The sequence below is a fragment of the Hemibagrus wyckioides genome, linkage group LG01, assembly GCF_019097595.1.
Source record: "Hemibagrus wyckioides isolate EC202008001 linkage group LG01, SWU_Hwy_1.0, whole genome shotgun sequence".
Classification (NCBI taxonomy): Eukaryota; Metazoa; Chordata; class Actinopteri; order Siluriformes; family Bagridae; genus Hemibagrus; species Hemibagrus wyckioides.
This window is the reverse complement of record NC_080710.1, coordinates 3,367,640-3,385,019: the sequence shown is the minus strand read 5'-3', so window position 1 is coordinate 3,385,019 and position 17,380 is coordinate 3,367,640. Positions and strand designations below refer to the sequence as shown.

At 41.3% G+C, this 17,380-nt stretch overlaps 2 protein-coding genes across 5 annotated transcripts; both read right to left on the bottom strand.

Annotated features, from left to right (window-relative positions):
* Nucleotides 1–2,372: 2,372 nt before the first annotated feature.
* Nucleotides 2,373–6,609, bottom strand: arf2b (ADP-ribosylation factor 2b). The gene is made up of 5 exons (XM_058395658.1): nt 6,460–6,609; nt 5,536–5,697; nt 4,851–4,961; nt 4,588–4,712; nt 2,373–4,357 (listed from the first exon to the last, which is right to left on the bottom strand). Exons 2-5 carry the CDS (start codon nt 5,681–5,683, stop codon nt 4,196–4,198), a joined length of 546 nt encoding a protein of 181 aa, XP_058251641.1. The 5' UTR covers nt 5,684–5,697; nt 6,460–6,609; the 3' UTR covers nt 2,373–4,195.
* A 155-nt stretch (nt 6,610–6,764) lies between these two features.
* On the bottom strand, nt 6,765–17,294 carry LOC131356487 (mitogen-activated protein kinase kinase kinase 14). 4 transcript variants are annotated; one of them, XM_058395548.1, is made up of 14 exons: nt 16,863–17,294; nt 15,074–15,180; nt 13,030–14,819; nt 12,803–12,937; nt 12,421–12,550; nt 12,176–12,304; nt 11,735–11,839; nt 11,475–11,638; nt 10,013–10,163; nt 9,390–9,917; nt 8,922–9,007; nt 8,713–8,839; nt 8,512–8,618; nt 6,765–8,349 (listed from the first exon to the last, which is right to left on the bottom strand). In XM_058395548.1, the coding sequence occupies exons 1-14, from the start codon at nt 16,877–16,879 to the stop codon at nt 8,143–8,145; spliced, it is 3,783 nt and encodes a 1,260-aa protein (XP_058251531.1). In that variant the 5' UTR covers nt 16,880–17,294; the 3' UTR covers nt 6,765–8,142. The 4 variants fall into 4 exon arrangements, with proteins under 4 accessions (XP_058251531.1, XP_058251541.1, XP_058251550.1 ...); XM_058395558.1 differs by having other exon boundaries at nt 9,390–9,914; XM_058395567.1 differs by having other exon boundaries at nt 11,735–11,815.
* Between the last annotated feature and the right edge of the window lie 86 nt (nt 17,295–17,380).

Below are 17,380 nucleotides of genomic sequence, written 5' to 3'. Positions count from 1 at the left end.
ACAGGTCGCCAGTCCATCACAGGTCCACATATATAGACAGACAACCACACACACACACACACTCCTATGGGCAATTTAGAATTACCAATCAACCTAATGTACATGTTTTTGGACTGTGGGAGGAAACCTACAAAGGCACGGGGAGAACATGCAAACTCCACACAGAAAGGCAAAACCCAGGACCTTCTCACTGTGAGGCAACAGCTAACCAATAAGCCACCGTGCTGCCCACCAGCAACCTTAAATATAAATGAATACACACACTAACATTCTACACATGCTGTATCCGCATCACACAGCTGACTGTACATGAATGCAGAAAGGACATTGTTCATAATCACACTCTCCGGTGTCACCTAAATAAGGATGAGGTTCCCTTTGGAGTCTGGTTCCTCTCAAGGTTTCTTCCTCATACCATCTCAGGGAGTTTTTTCCTCTCCTCAGTTGCTTCAATTTCTCATGTTCTGTAAAGCTGCTTTGAAACAATCTCCATTGTTCAAAGTGCTATACAAATAAAATTGAATTAAATTAAATTATCGCTATACACAACAGGTTTTTTTCTGATACATTAGGTGCCCAATCCTGACAATTACACCATTCCTTTTTGTTTTGACTTACAAACAAACAGAATTAAACCTTAAAAGAATGACTTTTCTATTGATTTGAAACAAAATAATGATGAATGATAGAAGACACTAGCGTTTCTGGTCTCTCTGCAAACATCCTGTTGCTCTGTTAAAGTTAAAAAACCCTCCGGTAGCTATCACTGAGATAGTCACTGACGGTGCTGCTGACACTGGAGACTCCTTCCGTGATTGTTAAATAAGAGTCTCTTCACAGGAAACTTCACTATATGAATGGTTATGGGGTTGTTTTTTTTTTTTGAATAATAACACATCGATTATTAGATTATGCGAAACGTATAATTTCCAAGCCCCTGTGAATGAGTTGTTGCTATAGAAACCTATAGATAATATGTATTAGAATGAGCTCATTCGTATGAACAAAGTGCCTTCGGTTCCAGCTCTTTGTGTTCCAAAATAGAAACGTCCGACATGGCACGACAGCACAGGAGTCACCCAACCTGAAAAACATGTTTACTCTACAACGCGCTTTTTTTATTTACTTCATTCCAACAAAAATATTCATCTTACTCACAACGTCTGCTGACCTTTCACTTCCTGAAGAATTTATATATACATTTTTATACATGGTTTTCAGACGTATGTGCAATAAAATTCTGCATCGAAAAATCTCTGAAGACAAAACGTGAAAAAAATGAATCACGAAAAATCAAATGTGAAATTTATCTGCCAAATACCATAAATTTCACAACCGATTTTTCATGATTTATATTTATTTCAAAGATTTGTGTTTTCATTTTTTCATTACATCAATTTATAATTTTTAAAAACTGATTATTAAATTCATTTCCAAATGATTTTTATTATTATTATTATTTATTTATTTATTTTAATAATGTATTTTCACATAAAATAATTTTTCATGATTTTTTTGATGGATTTTTTTTTTAATTTCTCATTAAAAAAAACCCTTTTATTTATTTTCCCACAATTCATTTTGCACATGATTCACACATAACTCACAATTAAATATTTTTCCTATTAAGCTTAATTAAAAAAAAAAGAGGTTTCCTTTTACAGATACAAATTTGAAAGATTTTTATTTCCCTTTTTATTAATAAATAAATGCATTCAGATCAGCAGATCACATGCCTTCAAGTTACACCACCATGTTTTTAGAGTTAATATAAGATGATCTTAGGCAAGTGGTTTGAGACGACATGTTGCCTCTGTCTGGTTCGAACCTGTTCGTGAGATCATGGATTGATCTTTTTCATAAAAAGACACTATTGTCGTCACACTGATCTAGGTAAACAGTCTTGGCAATGTAGTAGTGATAGTACTGTGCTTTATCAGCTGTAACCTTTGAGCTCGGTGTTCGGGTTTTAATTGTAAGCCATGCCTCTGATCAGCGTTATCGGAGCTGGCAGATAAGAATTACAGGAATGTTGAAGCACATCCACATCACTCAGTGTTCTCAGAGCATACAGCAGTCAATTTCTTGCATAAACCTTTGGTTAGTGAACGTCACAGGTTGGTTCAGACCCACTCCAAACGCACATTTGTGCCTGGAATCCTCTATGGTTTGTTTATATGACATCACCATAAAGATCTTGATCACGTTACACTTCTTGTTCTTTTTAGCCAAGGCCCTTTGAAGGAGTTGTTGCTATAGCAACGATATTAGCATGACCAATCAGAATCAGCAGCAGATTTCCAGCAGCCAATGATTACGTAGAGTTTTCAGCGGAATTCTAAAACGAAATGAAGAAATCGAGAAACACAACATAACGGAAGGAGGTTTTTATTTATTTATTTAAATCAAGTCCAAAACTAGAAGGAAGAGGGGAATGTATTGTGATTGTGCTTGGTTAAAAGGTAGTGTACAGTCAAGAACCCAGACCCGTTCTTCCGTCTCGTCTCCATCTTTCGCCTGTTCAGGACTGAAACTGAAATCAGAGGAGAGGCGGGACGGGAAGAAAATAAAGAATAAAACATAAACAAAGAAAAAAATGTGATTATTCAAATGAACCAAAGGACAATCGAGGATGGAAAACGATCTTCCCAACCTGATACAGGTTACAATGTCGCTCCTGCTACAAAACACACACACACACACACACACACACACACAAAGGCTGATTTTCTTCATTATTTAAACAGAATAAAAGTGCACCCCTAGAAAAGACCGTCTGCTCCGACGTCAACATGCCTGTAACACTATTGGTGGATTTATTGAAAGGAATCGAATAATCCTGTACTGCTTTTGAACACGTTCGTTTATGGCACGCAACCGTCACGTGATCAGCTTATAAAGCCAACAACCAGGCCCGCTACGTCTTCAAGGGAACTTCTTAGCTAGCTAGCATGCTAAGTAGCGGGCCTAGCAATCCGCGATCATGTGCAGATAAAATGCGTAGCCACGTAAACAGAGAACATTTTAAAAAATAATTAAAATATAAATATTAAACAGCGCTTCTTTACACTTCGGCTATTTTTTGGAAAATCTTTCAAACGTGTTAAAGGCAGAATCGCCACGCAGGTCGCTAAACCATCCTTCCTCCTCTGATGTCTGAAATCCACATTTGAGTAAGAAAAAAAGGAGAGAGAGAGAGAGAGAGAGAGGAGAGAGAGAGAAAGAGAAAGAGAGAGAGAGAGAGAGAGAGAGAGAGAGAGTGTTGTTTTGAAGGAAAGGCACACCGGAGTCCGTCCTCGAGCCGAACCGCAGATATACATATTAAAGACGTGGATAGCCGGCGTTTCTGTTCATTCCTTTGACGTTATTTTTTTAGAAAGCAACATATTTGTTCATCATTTCCATTCCTTAACTTGTTTACCTGACCTTCATCTAATAAATAAACTAATCAAATGAAGTGAAGTAGTTAATAAACAAACAACACAGTAAATGACACGTGCACAAGCTAATTAGTCGGTCTCGCGTTTCGGCTGTTAAAGCAATTAAATAAGACGTACACATGAAATGTCACGTAACATGTAAGATACATTCTGTTGCAGGGAAAAAAACTAAACAAACAAATCCTCACTGTTTAGGAATAAGTTAAACGCCTGCTGACAACCGTTCATTTTCGCGCCTGGCTCTGTGTGTAGATCGACGTCATCATCCGTCTCCGCCTCTGACCCCGTGTTCACGCTAGCAAGTAACTTGTAGTTTGCCTCTCGTGGTATGCAGATTAGAAAGGTGAGCTAACTGCTAAGGAAAGATTTCTGCATGTTAAACAGTAAAAGGAAACTAAGTGCAGTTGCGGAACACACGAAACTGGTGTAAAGAACGTCACGTACGCACACGTCGCTTGCTAGAGTGAACGTAGGGTTATAATATGTATACCTACTGCATGGTCCAAACATACACACTTGAAGTAAACACTTGCACTCGATCACACACACACACAGACGGGGGGCAGCGAAGCCTAAACCCTTATGAAAGACTAAAGAATATTGAGGTTTGTGCTGAATGATGGTCTCATGTTAAACACACACACACACACACGGGATAAAAATATACTGAGTATATACCAGTCAAGGTTTAGGCAAGGCCAACATCTCTCTCTCTCACTCACACACACACACACTCGGAGGATGTGTGGAATGGTTCATTTCTGGTTCTTCAGCTGGTTGGAGAGCCAGTCGAGTCCCTCGTACAGGCCGTCTCCGCTGGTGGCGCACGTGGCCTGGATGTACCAGTTGCGATGGCGCAGCGCGTGGAGCCCGAGCTTATCTGTAATCTCAGCCGCATTCATTGCATTAGGCAGGTCCTGAAAAAAAAAATTGATTTTTGCAATTAATCAATACATTGTGATATTAATAACATTTATTGATACTGACAAGGATGGATGATTCCTGAGCAGTAATACTTAACAATTAATGAAACTCTCTGTGTGTCACGCTGCTGTCTTATCATTGAAATAAATCAAGTTTAATCAAGTTAAACTCAACTCAATTAAAAACGCTCGATAATAACAGTGTGTGATAACGCGGCAATCACCTGTTTGTTTGCAAAAACAAGGAGAACGGCGTCGCGCAGCTCGTCTTCCGCCAACATTCTTGTTAGTTCCTCCCTCGCTTCGTTTACTCGCTCTCTATCGTTGCTGTCCACTACAAAGATCAGTCCTGAGAGAGAGAGAGAGAGAGAGAGAGAGAGAGAGAGAGATAGAGAGAGATAGAGAGAGGCGGGTGTTGATGGTCTTAAGAAGAAAAATGTCTACAAATCAACATCAACCTTGTGGTTTGTGAAAAAGTGTATGTTACCTTGTGTGTTCTGAAAGTAGTGTCTCCACAGGGGTCTGATTTTGTCCTGACCGCCCACGTCCCACACTGTGAAACTGATGTTCTTATACTCCACTGTCTCCACATTAAACCCTGCAGATTGAAAAAAAAAAAAACAACAACAAAAGTGTGTCATTGTTGATATGTTGACGCACCCCAACCCCCCCCCCCCCAAAAAAAAAAATAAAAAAACACAAACAGCAAATCATTACTGTAAGGAAACGTTCAGTCTTAAAAAAATAAAAAAAAACCCTCTTCAGTGTGGTGACAGTAACTCAGTCTAAACCGGACACATGACACGTGTTTGTACAAGCACAGTTACATCCTTCTCTTCACACACACAGTGTCACATTCTGCATCTGGACACACCCTTGAAGGAGACAAAGACGCTCAGCAAGCAAGACAAAACCCTGAACGAGCAAAAGTATTGGCGCTGTTGTGATAATAATGCTCTGCAGTAATAGAACAGATTACTTAAATACTTAAATACATGACACTGTCGTGGTTTATTTTTCTGGGTCACTTGACTTCCCCATAGATGAAGCTTTCCTTATTTAACTGCAATTTGTTTGATCTGTGGCTATAAAAGTAATTACACTCTGATAAGTCTCCAGGGGTTGTAAATACTCGGCCACCGAACGAGGAAACCATCGGCGAGTCTGTTTACCGATGGTAGGGATGGTGGTGACGATCTCACCCAGCTTGAGTTTGTACAGGATGGTGGTTTTGCCGGCGGCGTCCAGGCCCACCATCAGGATCCTCATCTCCTTCTTCCCAAAGAGGCCTTTAAAGAGATTCACAAAGACGTTCCCCATCCTCTCAGGACTGACTGGGGGAAAAAGAGACAGAGAAAGGTTACATCCAATCAGAAGACGGCAGCAGAGTTCATTTCATATACCACAGTCGCTTTAAAACCTTTCTTAAACAAAGTTCAAGAACCCCAGCGTCATCAGATGTTTGATTGAAACGTGTGTTTGCCAAAAAGGTCTCTGATTGGTCATCTGCCTTGTCAATCAAATCACCTCGTCTTAGACATGTTTATTGTGTTACTTATAAAACGAGGACTGATGATGTAAAGAGTTTAAGATGGGGGGGGGTAAATATATGGCTTGTTCGGAGTTACAAAGCTAAAAGCTTGGCATTAACGCAATAAAGAATAACACATTCAGTTTATTAATTAAAGCTAACTTGCTAAGTGATTGGTATATTTAAAGGTTTAGCCAAAAGAAAACAAGAACAAGTATGAATTCGCCTAGCATGCTAGCTGTCACCTAACCAACAAGCGACATACGGGATGCCTGTTTTACCCACCCGTTTTTCTTACAGTTCCCGCCTCCTGCTCTCGGATTGGTTCATATTTCTCAGACGCAGGCAGCACCAAGTAAATAATTGGTCGACCCTTCGTGATCTTTAAGCTAAGAGCCAATAATAGAGCAGGAGGTGGTGCTTGTCGAAATGTGGGTGTGAAAAGAAAAAAAATCAGCTAACTTAGCTATTTGACTTCCTCTCTGTGAATACGTCACATCGTATTAACGTCTTCCGACAAGGTAACGAGGTAGGGATAACAGAATTATAACATCAGTGAACTTACTTGTCAAGCGCTATAAAAGAAAGCTCTTTCTGAATGAATTCAACTCGTGAATCGGGCTTCTGGAGAGTTCTCTGTCACCGCTAGTCGCACCGCTGTCACATCAAAATGGCGTCATGTACACCTCACCGACACCGGCTTCGCAAACCCCGCCCACTAACACAGACTAGACCAATCGCGTCGATTAAAAATGGGTTTTCAGCCCAGCCCTCTCATCGATGCTCCAATTGGAACAAAGCAGGATGTAATCGTTTCCTATTTATTGCCGCATGTTCCGACACACCTTAAAATAGCGATGATGCCCGTCATGTTTACTCTCTCCCTCACACTATTAAAACACAACTCCGAATCTGAAATTTGTTCATATTGAAGTATGTTTGCTGTATTAATTAAATATGGTGATAATTTGTTACATAATGATAAGTTTACATTAGTCCTGTGAGAAGGATGCCACTCTGACGACACAACATGACAACGCTATAGCAATGCTAGTGCTGCTACAATGACATTTCATTGAAGAAGGAAAGAAAATGAATTAGCTCAAACATCGGTGAGAAATAGTTGAGACGTTGGAGCAAAAGTTGGACACAAAATCCCAGAATTTCGGATTATAGTACGGACTCGGCGTGACTAGTTAGGGATCTACGATACGCAACATGAACAGTATTAATAGCAGAAACTTTGAAGCTTCAAAGTTAATCATCAGATAAAGAAAGCTAGAGCTTCTTATGTCAGTCATATTCAAGCTGTTTTGAACGTTACTCATCAATAGAAAGTTTAAAGCTCAGGATGATTTAGTTCCGGTCTATTTCTTGCTGAGCTCGTGAAGCAGTATAGTCCATCTTTAAGTCAAACTTCGCAATAGCTTTCAACAGATTATTTGGAAAAGCCTTCACTTTACAAAGACAGACTGAAAATATTCTTTGTTAATTCGTTTAGTTATTGAGTCTCTCATTGTGTTCAATATACTTTCCATGGCAAATTTATAGTCATGTTTATTAGGTAGTGTACATCATGTTTTGAAATGGGCTTCATCATAAGTACTGTGCAATGTGTAGCCGGCAAAAAAAACTTCTTCGTGCAAAAAGAAGAGATAAAATCCAAATCAGTAGAGTCAATGAGAAGTGAAATGGTGCAGGAGTTACCTGCAAAATACCTTTAGTACCTGCATATTACAATATTACCTCCAGCTTCCTAAATAACGTCCTCCGTCTAAACAAACTGAAGATGATTTCGGTAAAATTAAAAAGTGCTTCCAGACTTGTAAGGATCATACAATCTTAAAGACGCCTTGAGTCTCAAGATGTAATTACAATCTTAGAAATGATTATTTTATTACAGATTTTTATTACTTTTTACAGATTTCTGGCCCAGAAAAAAAAGTCTATCCTCAGCGATAATACAGCTGCTTAGCTCCTGAAAAGTAGGTTTTCTTTAAAAAAAACCCAAAACATTATGCTAAGTAACGGGAAAGGCTCGTCACTGGATTTGCAATTCATCTCCCAAGCACCAGAGGGTGTACAGTAGCAATAGTTGTGTAGTAAGTCTGTGGTATATGTTTGCTCTGGAAAAAAGAACTGAAACTGTGTCAATTATCCAAACAATGATTTGAATTAACACTTAGCACTCGTTCTCCAGTCTGAAAAACAAACGAAGCGAAGAAAGGGAATGTAGTATCCGTGGTGATCAGGCTGCTAGAGTCGAGCAGGTGTCCGATTGCAGTCCGTCAGCCTCTTGCGTCTCCATTTTGCCGTCTCGGATCCTCCAGGTCCAGCGGGTGCTGTTGTCTGGAGCAGGGACACACAGCAGCCACATGCGCGACTCCAGAACCTCGGTGTCAGGAGAGACAAGCTTCCCATCCAGCGTGGATAAACTGAACGCTCTCATGGAGATCTTTGATTAAATACAAACGAGACGCTTTGTCAGTCTTGCCATATTGGATTTGTTCACAGATTAGGTATCAAACGAACGTCTCATTTGATATCAACGCAATGCAAATGTGATGGCAAAAAGATGGCATGAACAACATAGTTTCTCTCGAATCGGACTCCTCACCTGTGCGCTTATACCGACGGCAACATGACCCAGCTTCACCCTTAATCTCTCTCTGATCCTAAAAGTGTCTCCACTCACATCCTCCACCCAGACATCCACCCCGAGGCCTACACATAAACACACACATTCACCAAAAAAAGTCTTTTAATGTTCAGCGAAACTGAAAACCTCTAGTAAAGCTAGTACAAAAACTAACTTTACCTTCAAAGCTGCACGAAGGCGGCTGATTGGTGGAGACGGACCAATCCACGTTGAAGCTCCGCTCGTCTGTGAGGCTGCTGTAAGAGGAGAACACGCCGGAGCTCAAGTCATCCGACCAATCCGAGCCCTTTAAAGAAGGACCAAAAGATGTGTTGAGTTTCAGACAGAACACATAGGACAGAAAACACCTGGTGACCCGAGATGTTCACCTTGCCAGTGAGCTCGGCGTCCGAAGCACAGACGCTACGATGACAGGCCAGAGTCAACCTGGAGTTTCGCTCACACAAGTTTAAACCTAAGACAAAAACATTAATACAAATAAGGGCAAATTTTCCAAAACAAGAACTTCTAGAACATTCCAACACTGTTATTAAACGGTCAATCATAGCAACAAGGATCTTTTTCAATCAGAGTGAAAAAAAAAGTGTTTATAAGAAACACTGAACATCTGCCTCTTTTATGAAAACGTTCTCTGGTTATGTGTCACTACCAAGGAGATGTTGAAATAAGTATAGAAATGATCAGTCTAATGCTGCAGAAGCACTGGATTGAGATTAGCTTGATAATTTGCTTTAAAATGCACCAAAAAGCGAATCATAGGGGGCCAAGCACCATGAGAAGGAACTGACCGCTGTCTTTAAAAGCACACTGCAGCAAGTATTTGAGGTTTGACTCACTTGTCTCCACAGAGGGTGCACACTCCTCCTCCGTTTCTGACCACTCATCCTCACTGTGTTGCCACTCTGAGCCACAGAGGATCTGCAGCTGGTGAAACGGCTCCCACTCGCCCTCGCTGCCCAGCTCCCTCAAACTCCCCAAATCACTCTCCACCTCTTCATCACTGTCTCCTTCATCTGCCGTCCTCATCCCTACAGCTGCTGAAGAGCGCTTGGTCTCTCCGTCGGTGTCATTCTCATCTTCAGAGAGCGTGTATTCATTTCTCGACCCCCAAAGCTTCTCCATCCATCCATCCCTTCCCGACCCATCCATCCCTTCGTCGCTGTCCTCATATGTGTCTTCCGAATCTGTCCCATCTTCCTCAGCTGCTCGATCTCTCCACCCGCTCACCCACTGAATTCTGGGACCGGAGAGCTCTGCTGAATTGGACGGTTTGGGGAGAACGTTGTATGATGGTATTGGTGGGCAGATCTGGGGGCGGGGCAGATTATGCGTGGCTGATTGGACAGGATCAAAGAAGCCACCTACTACACACACACACACACACACACTCAGATCCTATCTGTAAAGTCTAACAGCATCAACCTGGTACCTGGTAAGCACACCTGTAAACACCACTGACCTGCTCGCAGAGCTCGGCTGCTTTTCTCCAGCAGCTCCCTGGCCGAGTCCCTCTCTCTCGGCTCCTTGACCAATCCCCCTCTGATGACATCACAGGTCAAGGGGTCACAGCCAGGAGGAATCTCCCACAGAGGAGCCGGCTCACTCACGATCTAGACCACATTTGATCAAAATCAACTCAAAAGACATGAACTTACACGTGACGAATACACACAAGGCTGAGGTCCAGATTTATGAAAAACTTACCTTTTTCTTTTTACCTTTTTATTTCCTTGTATTTAATGTACATTCTTTAAATCTACTTTAAATATTATTTGACTTTTTATTTACTGGTTTATTCATAAAGCTAATTTATTTACTTCTCTTTCATGTTATTATTTATTCATTGTATATTATGCATTTATTTATTAACTTGTATATTTATTGGCTCACTAATGTAGTTATTTATTTACTTACTTCTTTATTTACTTATTTAGATATTTACTTCATAACTTAATGACTTAAAGGAGAAGTTCACCTCCAGAACAAAAATCTACAGATAATCTCCTCACTCCCTCATCATCCAAGATGTTCATGTCTTTCTTTCTTTAGTCGTAAAGAAATGATGTTTTTTGAGGAAAACATTTCAGGATTTTTCTCCATATAGTGGACTTCAGTGGTGACCGCGAGTTTGACCTTCCACAATGCAGTTTAAATGCAGCTTCAACGAGCTCTAAACCTCCATCCCAGCCCAGGAAGAAGCCATTTTCTTGGAAAAATAAAAAATTGTATACTTTTTAACCACAAAAGCTCATCTTGCACTAGCTTTGCGATGCGTGTCCGCGATGCTACGTACTACGTAATCACGCCGGAAGGTCACGCAGGCGGAGCTACAGACCCAGTGTTTACTAGTGTGGAGGAGGAGGATCGCTCTGAATGACAAAGATATATGTACCTTTTTGTTAGCAAAGAGCATTTGACCTATTTGCACTTCCTTGGGCTTTGCACGTTCGCTTTGTAAACACTGGGTCTGTAGTTCCGCCTACGTGACGTGACATGACGTGATTACGTAGTATGTAGCATCGCGGATGTGCATCCCAGAGCTAGTGCTAGACAAGATTTTGTGGTTAAAATGTATACAATTTTTTACAATATTTTACAAAGTATACAATTTTTCTAAGAAAATGAGTGATGGTTTGTCTAGATAAGAGCCTTCTTCCTGGGCTGGGATGGAGGTTTAGAGCTCTCTGAAGCTGCATTTAAACTGCATTGTGGAAGGTCAGACTCACGGGCACCATTGAAGTTCACTATATGGAGAAAAATCCTGAAATATTTTCCTCAAAAACATCATTTGTTTACGACTGCAGAAAGAAAGATATAAACATCTTGGATAACAAAGGGGATGAGGACATTATCTGTAGATTTTTGTTCTAGAAGTGAACTTCTCCTTTAATTGATCAGGTCTGTTGCTCGGGGACTCTTACTTTCAGGCAGAGTGGGTGTGTGTAGTAGCGTGTCCATGGCTGATGGCCACTGAGCATGTGCAGTAACATACAACAGCTGCTCCAGACATCCGCTTTGTCTGAGCGAGGATCTCCACGAGCCACCTCGGGAGACATGTGGCTTTCTGTGCCACGTAGACCGTTACCTAAAACATTAACACACACACACACAGAGTTTACTGTTAATTGGCATCCAGTTTAAGTAAGACTGTGTGTGTGCATGTGTGTGTGCAGTGTGTTACCTCTAAAGGTCTTGGTGCTGTATCCGTTCTGGTCCAGCATCTCAGATAATCCGAAATCACACAGGAAACACTCCCTCTTGTCTTTCGAAAGCAAAACATTGTCCACTACACACACATATCAATAACACACAAATATTTTTTTTTAATAAATAAAAAATGGTAATTGTTGGCCAGTTTATGTGTATGAGAGTAATTGTGTCCTTATAGTGTTGTCACATTCCTTAATAATAATAATAAGATTCTTTCATGCTACTGTTGAGTCTTTTTTAGATCTTAACTTCCTGAAGGCTTTTCCATCTTTGTTACCTAATCAGATATCATACTACGACCATGAGAATGACGTTGCAGCGATTCGAGAATAAAATGCATTAAACCGGACAAGTCTAGAACAGATCTATAAAAATGCATTTAAAATTTGCGGTAATTTGTGGAAACGCTCACCTTTAACATCCAGGTGAATCACCTTTCTGCTGTGCAGATGTTCCAGAGCCTGCAGCACCTGGCAGTGGTAATAAAGAGCTAAATCTTCAGGGAAATGACCTCTTGATTTTAGGAGCTGAGCCAACGAGCCTGAAAAGAGGGCGCGACAAAGACTTTCAGGGATGACTTGAAGAAAAAACATGTCTCCCTGGTTCCTGTGGCACTTACAGGAATGTAAGCAATAACGATATCCAATCGAAACAAACCTGTTTTAAGGTCCATAAAGAGGACGACATTGAGGCCGTCACGTACAGCCCCGTAAAGCTGAAGGACACGCGGCGAGTCCAACCTGCTCCATGTTCCCACTTCCTCCCAGCTGAAACTGCTTAGAGGAATCTATAGAGTTACATTGATGCATGGAGTCAGAGAAAAACACCAGAAGGCAACATATATGAAGAAAAAAACACACCATGACATGCTTTTATAAAAAATAATCAACACAAAGTTGCTGTTACATATTAGAACGAGTGCATGAATCCTGACCAATCAGAATCGAGCGCTTTATTAGAAGTAATGATAGTGCTGTTATAGGACAATAAATCAACAATGTTATAAAAATAAGACGTTGATGTGTTATGGAGATCTTACCCTTTTGGCAGCACACGTGAAGCCAGTTTGTTTGTCACGGACGCTAAACACATCCCCGTACGATCCGTTCTGTACGTGGCGAAGCATGGAATATTCCCGGCCTTCCCGATATTCGGAGTTTTTCGCCTGTAAAAACTAAGAGATAACATTGTGAGTCAGTCTCAGATTGTTTAATAAATATATTAAATCAAAATATTATTCATAAAATGATATGCAAGTTTTCTTACCCTTTGAGGATGGAAAAGAAAGCCTTTGTTTATCTTTACTTTTTCTTGATTTCGATCCTGCTCTGTCTCTTTCATCATCTCATGGAAAAACGGTGCAATGCGATAACGATCAGGATGAGTCACGACACCCTGTAGTTTCCTCCATGTTAGCTCAGAAGAGTCGCTGAAATGAAAAAGGTAGTCTTGCTCTTGACCTCCATAACAGACTGCATCACTACTCTGAGGAAAAGCATTGTACAGGTCACAGGTATCCTCATCAAAACGGCCAAGTGGAGAGTCACAGTGCCCTGCCTCAAAATGGCTGTCTGACGAGTCACAATGTCCTGCCTCAAAATGGACATCTGGCGAGTCACACCCTCTTTTATCAAAATGGCCATCTGGAGAGTCACAGTGCCCCATCTCAAAATGGCCAATTGGAGAATCAGAGAGTCCTGCCTCAAAGTGGCCTAATGGTGGGTCACACACTCTTTCATGAAAATAGCCATATGGAGATTCACAGTGTTCCACCTCAAAATGGCCAGGTGGAGAGTCACAGTGTCCTGCATCAAGATGGACAACTGGAGAAACACAGTGCTGTGCCTCAAAATGGCCAACTGGAGTGTCAAAGTGTCCTGCCTCAAAATGGACAACTGGAGAGTCACAGTGTCCTGCCTCAAAATGGACAACTGGAGAGTCACAGTGTCCTGCCTCAAAATGGACAACTGGAGAGTCACAGTGTCCTGCCTCAAAATGGACAACTGGAGAGTCACAGTGTCCTGCCTCAAAATGGACAACTGGAGAGTCACAGAGTCTTGCCTTGAAATGCCCAGCTGGTGAGTTGTGATGTCCTTTCTCAAAATGGCCCACTGGTGGGTCAGACCCTCTTTCATTAAAATGGCCAACTGGAAAATCAAAATGTCCTGCCTTGAAATGTCCAAAAGGAGAGACAGAGAGTCCTGCATCAAAATGGCTTCCTGCAGAATCACAGTGTCCTGGTTTGTACCGGCTGGCTGGCAAGTTTTGGTATCCTCCCTCAAAACAGTTGGCTTCTGAGTCACAGTGTCCTGCCTCAAAATGACTGCCAGAAGCAGAGCTACCATATTGTTCTGTGGTGGAGAATGAGGATTCCAAATCGCAGTCAGTGATATAACCAGAGGCAGCAGAGCCTGAACATGATGAGGTAGAACCCCACTGTGCCTCAGCAAAGCTGTAGGCGAAGTTGCATGAGTCACTGTCGGAGTCAAAGCTGTGCTCCCAGTCTGCATTAAGGCAGCTTGAATCCGAGTCACCGTCACCTCTTATAGACTCGCTATCGCAGGAAGAATCCGACCCGAACAAGGCTTCTATGCTACTGCCTATTTTTGCAGTCTCAGATCCGGGGTCTTGCGTGACGTCACAGGTTTTCTCGGTCTCCGTATAAAGGCAAGTCGAATCCCAGTCTTGTGATACACTGGAACAGGAAATAGAACCTTTGATGCTTTCAGCATAAATGTACACAGAGTCTGAGTGAGAACGGAGCTGTGGAGATCCTCCAGCACTGGTGTAAATATCGGAGCAGCAGCTCACTTCAAACTTCCGGAAACTGAAACTCGCTACACTGCCATAAGGTTTCTCAGTGGGGGCCCGCCTTTCCTTTTCCACTTTTAGAGATTTCTTTCTTGTGCTAGTCCTCCAGGGTGGGCGCCCAAATTTAGAGAACTCTTTTTGCCTCCTTGCCCCTTCCCTAAGTGTTTTAGGACTTGCTCTACGGAAAGGAGGTTGAAGTAGGCCGTGCTTGATGCTGGATGGACAGAATTCTTGACAGTGCTCAGCTACAATAGAGGAAATATTTAACAATTAACAGCTAGATTTCTATTTAGAACCAAATTAGTACCACAGACCTGTTGAGTTCTTGGTGCTGATAAATCTACTTACAGCATAGATTCTAATCCTAGTACCATTTTGTTACAACTCTAACCACACTCATTTGCTACATTTACCACATCCAACCATACTGTGTTCTTTACACCCGGAACTTCAATAACCATCTCTACACCTTTAGCCACACCCATTTTTTTCTTCATACCCTCTGCCTGAGCAATCACGGTTGTAATTCCGGTCTCCACCTCATTGAATTTCTGCACCAGAGACTCAGATTCCATTTTGGTTAAGGACTCGTCGTCCTCTTCATTACTGAGTGCAAAAATGAGAAAGAGAAGGCAGGAGGTGAGAAATGTGTAGGTCATTTTATTCACCTTTCAGACGCAAAACCGCAGGTTAGCAATTCAACCCGTTTACCACTTACTGACTGCAAGAGCATTTTATGCAGTTAAAATTATTGTTTGGGGCAAACAGGTGAATGGGAATATGTTACGCAAATGTGAGCGCATTTAATGCATGTGTGGGTAAAGATTAGCAAATGTTACTGCCAGAGCATTTTATATAAATTTGGGGTAAATCTAGTGATTGCGAGAGCATTTTATGTAAATTTGGGGTAAATCTAGTGATTGCGAGAGCATTTTATGTAAATTTGGGGTAAATCTAGTGATTGCGAGAGCATTTTATGTAAATTTGGGGTAAATCTAGTGATTGCGAGAGCATTTTACGTAAATTTGGGGGTAAATCTAGTGATTGCGAGAGCATTTTATGTAAATTTGGGGTAAATCTAGTGATTGCGAGAGCATTTTACGTAAATTTGGGGGTAAATCTAGTGATTGCGAGAGCATCTTATGTAAATTTGGGGTAAATCTAGTGATTGCGAGAGCATTTTATGAAAATTTGGGGTAAATCTAGCGATTGCGAGAGCATTTTATGTAAATTTGGGGTAAATCTAGTGATTGCGAGAGCATTTTATATAAATTTGGGGTAAATCTAGTGATTGCGAGAGCATTTTATGTAAATTTGGGGGTAAATCTAGTGATTGCGAGAGCATTTTATGTAAATTTGGGGGTAAATCTAGTGATTGCGAGAGCATTTTATGTAAATTTGGGGGTAAATCTAGTGATTGCGAGAGCATTTTATGTAAATTTGGGGTAAATCTAGTGATTGCGAGAGCATTTTATGTAAATTTGGGGTAAATCTAGTGATTGCGAGAGCATTTTATGTAAATTTGGGGGTAAATCTAGTGATTGCGAGAGCATTTTATGTAGATGTGAATGTAGGCTAAAACTGTGAATTGAGTATTTTGAGCATTTTCGTCATGAAAGCGATCATTTTTCTGTTTAGAGATAAATATTTTGTCAACACCAGCAACTGTTTGTGTGTGTGTGTGTGTGTGTGTGTGTGTGTGTGTGTGTGACAGAGAATGAGCAGATAGTAGGATCAGAGCCGGTGTGTATTAATAGCCGAGACATTTTGGTGCAAGCAGGAGCTTGTGCCTCAGCTGCTTCAGTCACTCTCTCGCTTTCCATCACAGCCTCACTCCTCCTCGGCTATCTTACTGCACCCTCTCCCACGCTCCTACCAGCTGTCTCACACTCCTGATCTACGTCTCACCCTCCTTTGAAGTTCAACCCCTTCTCCCAGCCGACCGTCCATATTAATGGATTTTAAGGAACTTGAAGCTTGTACATTCTCATCAGTGTAAACAGGTTCGGTTTGATTTATTAAGCCGGAATTGGGAACTTTTTGTAAATAGAAAATTGCAAACGATGCAGCATTAATGTGTAAACTGACTAATAAACAGATCACGGAATATATATATATATATATAAAATTTAAACTTACTTATAAAATTTAAACTTACATAGATCTCATTCCTTACCCGTCACACACGCTTGAGAATAGTTACATATTGAATCTAATTAGCTTATTAACAAGAACATTTACTTTACATATTAAATTAGACACAAATCTAATTCACGTTAAAGACGTACCGGTGAAAAGAGCCCATTTTTTCCGGATTGGCTTCCTCTCCTTGATTTAAAGCAACATGAAAGCGATTGAAGGTTCACTCTTCCTGGCAGTTTCATTCACTCTGAAAGTGTGTTAGCCGGCAACAAGAAACACACACGCACACACACACACACACATCCACCCACACATCCACCCACGCTGTCTGAATGGAACCTAATCCCACTGGCTCAAAGACACTGGGACTGTGTGTCATGTGAACTACACGCTTAACTAGATTCATGATCAAGTTCAAAACTCCGTTTCATACTTAATACCAGTGCTTTACCTCATCGTACTATTTTTCTACACTTTATACATTTCCATTCACTTCTTCTACACTATCTGGTTCTCCACTGGGGGCTCTTGTCGAAGCCGGAACCCCCCCCCCCTTCCCCAGATATTCCATCCATCCTCTTGCGGCATAACCCTCATACCACCACCGTGTTTCGTAACTCCTCTCCCACGCCAATCAGGAGGCGACACGAGGCCGCAGCACATC

Bases quoted from the DNA above. Each gene is read 5' to 3' on its own strand.
- LOC131356487 (XM_058395548.1), bottom strand. The intron at 11,840-12,175 runs GTGAGCGTTTCC...ATGTGTGTGTAG, and splicing joins GATTCACCTGGATGTTAAAG to TGGACAATGTTTTGCTTTCG. The intron at 8,840-8,921 runs GTGAACATCTCG...CCTTCTTTAAAG, and splicing joins ACGCCGAGCTCACTGGCAAG to GGCTCGGATTGGTCGGATGA.
- arf2b (XM_058395658.1), bottom strand. From the start codon at position 5,683: ATGGGGAACGTCTTTGTGAATCTCTTTAAAGGCCTCTTTGGGAAGAAG. The intron at 4,962-5,535 runs GTAAACAGACTC...TTCAATCTGCAG, and splicing joins CACCACCATCCCTACCATCG to GGTTTAATGTGGAGACAGTG. The intron at 4,713-4,850 runs GTAACATACACT...TCTCTCTCTCAG, and splicing joins CTACTTTCAGAACACACAAG to GACTGATCTTTGTAGTGGAC.